Raw genomic sequence first — 11,242 nt, 5'->3', positions numbered from 1 at the left:
GCTCATCATAATCGTAATCGCGTAAAACAAAATCTTTAAATTGTAAGGGAATTTCCACTTGAGCAAATTTGATCCTGCAATTTTAACTTGAGGAAATACTTCCTAAATGGCGTTCAAGACACAGATTTTATAGTCACACGTAAAACTATTTATATTAGTATCAAAATGATCCTTAATTAAGGGGGAAAAATCGCCGATGCGTTGCTTGCGTTTTATTTGGTATTGCGTTTTATTTGGTAGCAGGCCGTAAATAACAGGAACAACGTTAGTGGTGTTTCAGTTAAATGAACCGAGTATGGTTGATAAAATGGAGGTGGTGCGACCTTAAAAGTACCGTCACCAAAATAATGAACCTCTGAATGTCGAGTAGATCTTATTATTCGTCGTGTTATTATTGAAGAAAATATTAGATTTTTTTCTGTGTCGTCGTTACATGTAAGAAACCGTTTTGAGAACACTTTCGGCACGACTACATCCGCTTAATTTACAAAATTTAACTTATTGGCCTTGAGATACTTTTTTCTGCTACTATACCTATCTTGCGCTTTAATATACCCCAAAGTTGCTCAATGGGGTTGAGATCTGGAGACTGTGCCGGCCAATCTAGCAAGTCAATGTTGTTCTCTCGGAACCAACGCATTGTGACTGCCGATTTGTGACAGGGAGCATTATCTTGCTGGAATTTGACACCGTCTTAGTATGTGTCGCCAAAAATTCACGTCAAAGAAGGCATCAACGCGCTTCCCAGTACATTTATGTACTTTTGGCCGTTTTTGATGCCACCTTCGCAAACGAACATTAAGTCGATGCTCTGGGTCTTGTGTTTCAGCAAACTGCCATGGAGTACCCAACCTAGTAACGTGAGAGATGCCACAGGTTGGTCTTTGTCTCCTTTTCTTACTTCTGATGTTAGTAGGAGATGCCAATTGTCTTGTCCGATCAGTAGCTTCGGCTTCACGTCTTCATATGTTAACTCTCCCTGTATGTCCCTCAGATGTTGACACGCTTTGATGTGTTCCCTCGAGACGCGTTGCGACGACACTTGAAAGTTTTTCACTGTATGTGCTTATTATATCTTGTCTTCAAAGCCGTTTATACCTCTTATCGAGAATGTGACTCTTCTAGAGGCTATTTCTGATGTTTTGACGTCACTAATGGTCTGTATCTTCAACGGGTCGACGGGTCCTGTCGCTCCTATCTGCTTGGCTAGGTCGTTGTCGATCAGGGTCACTGTAGAACCGTCGTCCATTAATGCGAAAGTGTTGATTAGGCCTGTAGAACTTTCCACTTGCACTGGTATGATCTTCAAGAAAGACTGTTTCTTCCTAGGCGTCCACGTGGAGGTGATGATCTCTGATGCTTCTGACTCTTTCTTACTACTTGGACAGTTTCGAAACCTTGGAAGACGCTATACGTATAACAAAGGACGTACGACAAATCCATCAAAACGCAAGTTTCGAGTTGAAACAATGGAAGTCGAACTCACCATCACTATTAGCCGCATTAGGAGAACAAGAACAAAGGGAAGATCTCGAGTTATACACCTCAACAGAAACCACAGAACGAGTGTTAGGAGTCATATGGAAGATCACTACAGACGAATTAACGTTCAATCTCAACTTGGCGAGAATTGAACCGCCATTACTGAAAAGGAAGACGCCGACGAAGAGGGAAGCACTCACGAACGGGCTGGGATGCTGAAATACAAGAGGATCTCGCAGAGGAATGGAAGATATGGATGGAACATCTACAAAGACTTCGAGACGTGACCATACCACGGAGATACCTCGGCTACAGCGATGCAACTAAGCTACAGCTTCATGTCTTCACCGACGCGAGCGAGTCTGCCTACTCAGCGGGTCCTATATTGGCGAACGGAGACGCCGAACGGGGATGTAGCAGTGTCACTCATCATGGCTAAGGCGAAGGTAGCACCTCTTAAACTGACGTCGATACCCCGCCTAGAACTACAAGCAGCAGTGATGGGAACCAGAATAGCTGAAACAGTCATAGAAGAACATGAGAAGAAACCCGACAAGAGAATATTCTGGACAGATAGTCGAACAGTGTTAATTTGGATACGAACGGGATCAAGATCGTACAAACCCTTCGTGGCTCACCGTTTAGCAGCAATTGAAGAGAGTACGAAGGTAAACGAATGGCGTTGGATACCAACCAAGATGAACGTAGCCGACGACGCCAGTCGAGACGTACCTGTTGCCTTCGACAAGCACCACCGATGGTACAAAGGTCCTGACTTCCTGCTCACCGACGAAGAACTTTGGCCAACGGAGAAGCACAACGAGAAGACAGAAGATTCGTCAGAAGAGAAGGTACACCTCACAGCGACACTGCACGAGCGAAACCCTACGGAGGAAGTCCTGTCTACTCTACTGAGCGAAGCCGAGTACACCGTAAATAGCCGACCGCTGACTCACGTATCAGTTAGCGCAGAAGACCCTGAAGCTCTTACGCCTAACCACTTCTTATTGGGAGGACCCGGCCGAGTACCACAACCCGGTACATTCACAGAACGAGACGAACTTTCAACATCAAAATGGCGAGCAGCGCAACGACTAGCAGACGTTTTCTGGACGCGTTGGCTGAAAGAATATCTACCGGAACTTTAAAACCGGCGGGAGCCACACGGACGCGGACCTGCAGTACAAGTCGACGACCTAGTGCAGGTCGTTGACCCCAACCTGCCACGCAACATCTGGCTACGAGGACGCGTGACAGCTGTCTACCCAGGCCCGGACAACATCGTGAGGACCGTGGACATCCTGACCAAAGGAGGAGTTCTTCGCCGACCCGTACGCAAGCTGGTGATACTGCCGCTCAGGGGAGACGACGCACCCGCACCGACAGAAGATGCGACGACCTCGCACGGCGGGAGAGATGTGCGTGGTGGCGCCACTGAGCACGACACTTGTGGACCTCGCCTGTTTAATTTGATAAGAACCTAATGAAATCAACTGCATTTCGCTACTTGTAAGCCGAGGGAAATTAACTAAACTGTTATCTTCAACTTCAATTCTCAAAATCTCTGAAGCCCCTATCCAGTATAAAGGCGTCGCCAGCCTGAAAGTACTGCCGCAACATTGAATTTCCATTGTTAAATTCATTCTTCATAATGTCTGCATCTGAAGTAGTGGCTGGATAAGGGCCCAGAACATCGACAATGTAACCATCTGCACATGCTATTAACCATTAACAATATATAAAAATAACATATAGTTTATACTTGTGTAAACTATATGTTCTTTTCTGATACAAATAATTGGAACTTTTCTGTACATAGCAATAAGTACCATCAATAATTACAACGGGCTTTTCTTCTCCTTCGTGATAACCATAGAGTCCCTTAGGTATCAATAATGTTCTATTAATTATTTGTTGTCTATTAATATGGTTTAAACCAATATGGTAGGGGACAAAATAATTGTAAAGCAAATCCCGCGCTTTACCTAAATAACTTTCTAAAGTTCTCCGAGGCATATTAAATAATATAAGATATTCTCTCATTAGAGTCCCCCGTTCTAAGCTTCATTAAATATATTGCTATTTTCAGTTCATTGAACTGTGGAACCTCATTTAATATGGAATTAAATTGGTCTTTAGATAATCCAAACCAATGGCGGAATGATACATCAGGCATGTTGAACACATTATTAAAATCACTGGATGAGTGTGTCTCTTTTAGTTGTAACATATCCTCTATATGAACAGCAGTGAAGACATTAACATAATTATCAAGTATTCTGTTTATGAAATCCCATGTTTCTGGGTTTAAGTGATAATCACATACTCTGTTATGTATTGGCACATAATAATTATATGAATTCAATAAATATTGCCTTACACTGATTGGAACTCGATTTCTTTCTCGCCTCTCACATCCTGGAATAAAACAATGAGATTCTGTTTCTACAGATCTTATATAATTAGGTAGTGTGATTCTTTCATTGGACCTAAACTGTTCAGGGGGAGTAGGAGCAGATTCAGCTTGGATCTGTGGTGCTGATGATGTCGACGGTGCTGAAGATGTCGATGGTCTTGACATAACAATAAATTATGGTGCTGTTGTGAAGATCCAGGCTCATTTACTGAATTATTCACAAAAACAGAATTGTCATTATTCTGGTTTGACAGATTCATATATATTTGCGAATTATTTGCATTGTTCTGGTTCAAGTGAGTGTCTACAATGTTCGAATGAATAGTTAAATTGTTGGTCTCAGCCATGAATATCGCATCATTAATTATTTTTTGGCAGTAGATATGTGGCCATCTTGGCCGGCAAATTTCTTATTTTTTCTGCAATATGTTCACGAAATGAGTCATATTGCTGTTTCACTTGTGGAGGTTCTTCCAATTTCTTTGCTATCTTTGCTAGAACATTGTCAGCTTGGGCATTTGTCCAAAGCGGTTTTTTCATTCTTGATATGTACAGTCAGCACCAAAAGTCGATGAACAGAATCAACTTAACAAAACACCTGTTCACAATAAAATGCCATAAGTTATAGTCGCAACTAGGAAACAAAATAGCCTGTTCACCAGAAATTTACAAAATTTGTTAAACACGAGTATTTCAAAAGTATCTGTACACTAGTATTCCTAAAGTCGCTGTACACCAACAATCCAAATGTCGCTGAACATCATTGTATCAAAAGTCACTAAGCAGCAGTAAAGACAAAATAATTAGTATATTTTGAACATTGCCGTGTGTTAATCTACTTTTGTCGCTTATGTTGTTCAGCTACTTTTGGGACAGTGCTTGCTTAACCTTAATAATGTATGTTAACACGTTAGTATCTATTTCAATACTTATTCACAAAACAATTCATTAGAGTTATGTTTATGTTATGTTTCATATTATAGATTAATATGATTACTGACAATAAAATATAATTGTTTTGTGAATAAGTATTGAAATAGATACTAACGTGTTAACATACATTATTAAGGTTAAGCAAGCACTGTCCCAAAAGTAGCTGAACAACATAAGCGACAAAAGTAGATTAACACACGGCAATGTTCAAAATATACTAATTATTTTGTCTTTACTGCTGCTTAGTGACTTTTGATACAATGATGTTCAGCGACATTTGGATTGTTGGTGTACAGCGACTTTAGGAATACTAGTGTACAGATACTTTTGAAATACTCGTGTTTAACAAATTTTGTAAATTTCTGGTGAACAGGCTATTTTGTTTCCTAGTTGCGACTATAACTTATGGCATTTTATTGTGAACAGGTGTTTTGTTAAGTTGATTCTGTTCATCGACTTTTGGTGCTGACTGTACGTATAACGACGAATCTATTGTCATCACCAATTTTGCTTTTGCCTTTTGTTCGTCGACGCCTTCCAAAATTCACAGTTATGTTATATATTATAATTTATGAATCAAGCTTTCTATATTTTTGTGCTGCAAATTCTTTTATTTTATCACATTGCAAGTCTTGTTAGATCACAATCTATAGAAAGACGTGATAAATTATTTAGTCGATGGTTCGACATTATTGTCCTATAGGATTTTTTTAATGACGTTATCACGTAAAAATATCGTTTAAGTCCCTGAGTACCATAATCCCCGAGGACCCGTCCCGGAGTACCCCGATTTATTTTTATTTTGATAAACTATTAAAAGTCAGTTTGATGATATGTTAAATACATTTTTATTAGTTAATAGTAAAATTGTGTACGATAAGTTTTCTTTTGTAGTACAGGGAAGAAACATTTGATCGCGGGCTCAAAAGCACAGACTTTAAGTCCATGGTTATACACTTCGTTATTCGAGGACCTGTCTTTTGACAATTCATCGCGAGCTTCTTTTTTCATATCTTGACGTATCTTGTAGTCGGATTCTGAAATATTTTTAGTTTTAAACGACTCACAGGTTTCGCACAGGTCTTTTTTAGGTCGAAACAGCAATAAATTTAGCTCATCAAAAATATTACAAAAAGTGGCGATGCTTAAAGGTTCAGCATTTTCTTGAGCGCAGAAGTCGTTTGTATAAGCCTTGTTTAACTGGGATTTTGATGTCCATAGCGGTTCTAAATAGAACCTTTCAACCATTTTGTAAATAATTTATACATAATTCAACTCAGTTGTGCGCGCGGCCCTATGTGTGGGTAAACCTTGTACATATTACAGTGACTTCGTGTGCGTGACAAAAGGTACAGTCGGGTACAAATACAAATACAGTATTTACGGGTTATACACGGGTTCTTAAAAAAAACAATAATTTGCTTATTCAATGTTTATTATTCTGAATCGCTACTTGAAAAAACGAATGATGAATTTTCGGATTCGCTGCTGTCACCTAAGTTAATTATGAATTTTGACTCCATGTCAAAATGTCTAAGGTATTCTTCTTCTTTCTTTTGTACATGTCGACAAGTATTACCCCACATCCCTTCATCAATTTGATTCAAACGTTCATTTATTAGTTTCATTATTCCCGTCACATTTTGGTCGATATTATGCGAAGCAATATAATTTTTTAAAATTCCCCACACATTTTCTATGGGGTTAAGTTCAGAATGATATGGTGGCAGTCGAAGAACTTTTATGCCATATGGCTGCAGCATGTCGTCAATCTTGTAACAGATAGGGTGACGGCACCAGTAATCAACACTTTTAGAGCATCATGTTCAATGAATAGCGATTACTCAAAATCTATAATACCAAGAACCATTGAAGTTGGTGAAAATCATAAAGAAATAGTTATATATCAGCTTAGCCTTTCTTCCAAACTATGTTGGAGTCGGCTTCCAGTCTCACCGGATGCAGCTGAATATCAGTGTTTTACATCATAAAGAAATAGTATAAGAATAATATGTGCTGCAAATTTTAAATTAATTAATAATGGTTATTAGAATATAAATTAAATTTAAAAAATCATCAGAATCTCCAGTTATCGACATTCAAAATCCAACGATCGACTACCACTTATCGACACCTACCCAGTTATCAACATCCTGTTATCGACAATGATGTCGTAAAAATAGGAAAAACCAGTAATTAAAGACAGTAAAATATTTAGTTAAGTATTTATTTCACATAATGCGTCCTAATATCAAAAATGCGTACAAATTATTACAAAATTTAATAATCAGTCTTACAACTTAAAATTACAAATATCAGAAATGCGTACAAATGCTACAAAATTAAAATTCAGTCTGACAACTTAAACTACTTACAAATAAATAAGTAACGAACTTTTTTAACGTTGATGTTTATAACATTTATAGAATTCTGAATAATTTCAATATACCTAACTACTGTTTCTCAAAAATATCAATCTAAGGTACGATTCAGACCAACCGGCTAGCGTCGCGCCGCCTCGGAACGGAGCCGTACGCGTGCCGCGGCAGCCGAACGTGTGCCGCAGCAGCCGAACGCGTCCGTCGGAGCTGTACCGCTGCCGCGGTAGCCGCACGCGTGCCGCGGCAGCCGACAGCGTCCGCTGGAATCCAATCATATGTCTGGACTAAAGAAATTAGTTTTTCTTCCGTATCCATTTTTGATTTTAATATGTTAACTGTCGCTTGAAGAACACAACTTCAATGATTCGCTAGTTGCTGCACCGTAATCTCCGTTCGTATTTCACGACGCACAGTTGACCGGCTCCGAACGGACCCGACGGCAGCCGATTGGATGCCGACGGCGCCGTTCGGAGCCGGTCGGGGCCGGTCGGCCGTCGCGACAGCCGAACGCATTCTGCGACAGGTCGCGACGCGTCGCGGGATGCCGACGGAGATAGCTATGCGTAAGTTGCTTGCAAATATGAACTGTATTTACTGTTGATACATTTCAATGTTCTTTACCGCAATGTAAGATGCCGCCCGGCCCGGCCCGACGCGAGCCGGTTGGTCTGAATCGTACCTAATTCTTCTTCAAGTTAAACATGTAGCGTGTAGCACCAATGCTTACAAATTACTTTAACCATAAAAATCCGTAACCTACGGAACAATAGTGAAGGTAGATAGCAGATGTTCAACCTACTGTATTGCATTTTGCAATTATAAAAAATATAAATCAAAATGACAAAATATAAATCAATATGACCAAATCTTCGAGCTGCAACGGCAACTTTTTCGCCTTTGCGGACAGCATCAACAGCTTTAGCCATTTGCTCGGACGTATAATTTTTTCTGGGTGCCATCTGGAAACAAAATAATATGAAAACCAATTATCGACACCCAGTCATCGACAGTGTCGATTAATGGTAAGCGATCTAAAATATTTATGATTAAAACACAGAATAATAAAGCACTAAACAAGAAGCCAAGATCTTAAATCGAATTAAAAAAAAAATAATAATAAATATCGACATATGTCGAAAACTGGAAAAATAAAATTTCACGGAACTAGTTATCGACATCGATTTTTAATAACCTCCAAATCTATAAATCGTCGCAATGACATATAATTACTTTAGCTTATTTAATATCAGTCTCAGAAATCAATACGCACTTCGATACAGTTACGTTAAATTAAAAATAAAATGAAGATTTTCAACTTACCTTGTTATGGATTTCGCTAATAAAATCGGATTAGCTAAGGAACACAAACGGTGACAGTAATATTTAGCTCGCCATTTCGAAAACAAATGGCCGAGCCCAAAGTTCTGTTTTGTGACGACAGAGGGAGTCCTGTTGTCTATGATTAAGTGCTGCCATGACGGGAAATCAAAATATAACTCTTATTTTTTCCTTAAGACTAGGTTAGATGTCGATCACTGGGTACATGTCGATTACTGGTGCCATCACCCTATGGTTTTCTTTATTTTTTTTAATCAAATCATACAGTTCAATTTTTTTCATATCTTGATTAAAAGCTATATTTTTTTCTGTCAGCCATCTCTGCATTTCTATTTTTTTGGAATTAGAATTTGGAGCTCTGTCATTTTGAACATTATGGTATGAGGCATTATCAAGCACAACCACAGAGTTAGGTGGAAGATTCGGTACTAGACGTTCTTTTAGCCACTTTTCATAGTTTTCTGCGTTCATGTTTGAATGGTAATCACCGGAAACACTGTTTGCTTTGTATGTCAATAGTGCGTTAGGTACAAAACCTTGTTCTGAACTAGCATGCACAATGATAATTCTTTGCCCTTTCGACAGGTTTCTCTTTAAAGTTGGTCCATCTTTATTACCCCATCCTTTGTTTTGCACATGATTAGTTAAGATATAGCTCTCATCTGTATATACGATACACCGATTTTCTTGACGATATCTAAGTAAGTTGTTCAGGTAAGAAAATCGTAGTTTTTGGATGTCATGCCGCTCTATAATAACACGTCTGTTATCCACAGTTTTTCGCCATTTGTATCTCAACTTTAACAAAGCTGTACGCAGAGTCGAAATACTTCCCTCATAATTAAGTTTCTCTTGAAATATTCTTTTCAACTTTAGCAAGGTAGGTAACTCGCGATATTCTAAATGGTAATTTTGAATAGTGGAACGTATAACATCAACGTTAAAGTTGTCTAATTCTAACTTCTTTAAACGTTTTTTACGGTCTTTATGCGGAGATTTAAATTTAGAGTCAGATTCCTTTCCTTCAGCCAATAAGTATATTAGTTATTGTTCTCTCTGATACCCCCACTGCCACTGCTGTTCTTTTCCGTACGCTATTTAAATGTTCACTTAGTTTCGATATTAAAATTGGACTTGCACTGTAAACTGGATCACTTACTAGTTCCAATATATCTCTCGCATCTTTTTTCAAAAAATCGTATACCTTAGCAATGGTTTCTCGAGTCTAAAACAATAATACGTAAACATCAACAAGGACATAATTTTTCTTATATAGAATCATAATAAATATAAATTATATGTAAATTTAAAACTAACAAATATTTACCTGACTCCTTAAACACTTTCTCCGTGAAGAACTGGACATTTTTGTAACGACTGTACCCGTAAGAAAAAGCGTTATGGACACGTCTTGCTCGGACGACGACTGGCGCGTCACTGTCACACAAATGACAGTTGTATATTTACAAGCGCACGCACACAAAGTGCCGCGCGCACAACTGAGTTGATATAACTATAACTAAATGTTAAAATAATAAATCAAGTTCCTCAGGCTGTAAAACATTTATTATGATACGTACTATTGATGTCAAAAATACTTAATTAATCTAGCCCCGGCAGAGATGCCCGTTTCGGAAGCCTGTGCTATTGTTTGCCATGCTTATCTATTTGTTTGTTTCGACAACAATCGTTTCTACCAGAGCTTGGTCCCATATCCTACTAAATATATTAATTGGCGAAGTGCCTTCAATTTTTGAGCCAACCTCTTGTAGGAATGATTCTTGTCTACCAGTGAACAACGAGTAGTCTTCACTCCACTGATAATTATCTTGGGACCCTTGTGCTTGGGAGTCCACACCGATTTCCTCAAGATCCTCAAGGATCTCTAAGAGTTGCTCCTGAGTGAGCTCCTCTTCCCCCTCTTCGACGCTCCCTGAGTCCAACAGCCAAGGCTTCAACTAGGGAGTAATCGAGTATATCGTGCAATACTTGTAAGGATTACATACGTGCAGAGGCATAAAAGATGTGTCATGCTATGCAATAAATTTAACAACCGATTTAACATAAGCTATAACCATCGCACATAAACAAAATAAATTTTAACTCATTTAACATAAGCTATAAGAGCTAGTACATACTGGGCGCTCGGCGTTGCGTTGAGCGCGCGTTGGTCGCGTACACACACCGCGCTTAGCACGGCATTCAACGTGTGTTAGTAAGGCGAACATATATTTTGGCTCAGTAAAATGGACGTCGAGGAAGGAGATTGCTTGTGTGTGGCTCCTCTACCGTCGCTATAAAAGACGACGACAAAGACAAAGAGAATATTGAATTAATATGAAATCCTGATGACATAGCATGTAAAATTGTAGAGCAACGATCAATTAAATTTTAATTTAGGTACACCCCTTATTTCAGCTGAGATTGCAGAGTTATTAAAGAACTTTCTAGCAGTATTTCCATTGTTCGATGTACCGCTTCCGCCATTTCGCGGTTTGTCTACTATTAAACCTAATCTAAGTCTAAATTGGTTCTGTATAAACAATTTCCTATCTGCTACCTGCTTTTTTTATTCTTCTGACCTAACCTGCCACTTTTTTTAACATTAATCCTGTAAGCGAGAAGTATAAAATACTCAAAAAAGCGAATCTAGAATGTATATGTGATAATCCAAACTCATATTGATTTTCTA

At 38.8% G+C, this 11,242-nt stretch overlaps 1 protein-coding gene and 1 pseudogene across 1 annotated transcript; one reads left to right on the top strand and one right to left on the bottom strand.

Moving 5' to 3' along the window:
• Positions 1–1,298: 1,298 nt before the first annotated feature.
• Positions 1,299–4,330, top strand: LOC142982800 (uncharacterized; annotated as a pseudogene).
• A 2,751-nt stretch (positions 4,331–7,081) lies between these two features.
• LOC142982799 (uncharacterized) lies at positions 7,082–11,037 on the bottom strand. The gene is made up of 5 exons (XM_076129483.1): positions 11,026–11,037; positions 10,314–10,508; positions 9,710–9,775; positions 8,533–9,591; positions 7,082–8,171 (listed from the first exon to the last, which is right to left on the bottom strand). Exons 1-4 carry the CDS (start codon positions 11,035–11,037, stop codon positions 8,734–8,736), a joined length of 1,131 nt encoding a protein of 376 aa, XP_075985598.1. The 3' UTR covers positions 7,082–8,171; positions 8,533–8,733.
• Between the last annotated feature and the right edge of the window lie 205 nt (positions 11,038–11,242).

This window comes from Anticarsia gemmatalis, chromosome 22, assembly GCF_050436995.1.
Source record: "Anticarsia gemmatalis isolate Benzon Research Colony breed Stoneville strain chromosome 22, ilAntGemm2 primary, whole genome shotgun sequence".
NCBI classification, from domain to species: Eukaryota; Metazoa; Arthropoda; class Insecta; order Lepidoptera; family Erebidae; genus Anticarsia; species Anticarsia gemmatalis.
This window is presented reverse-complemented; position numbering and strand designations above follow the sequence as displayed.

Coding starts and splice junctions, on each gene's coding strand:
- LOC142982799 (XM_076129483.1), bottom strand. Junction 9,776..10,313: donor AAGAATCATTCCTACAAGAG/GTTGGCTCAAAA, acceptor TTATTGTTTTAG/ACTCGAGAAACCATTGCTAA. Junction 9,592..9,709: donor CGAGAGATATATTGGAACTA/GTAAGTGATCCA, acceptor GAACAATAACTA/ATATACTTATTGGCTGAAGG.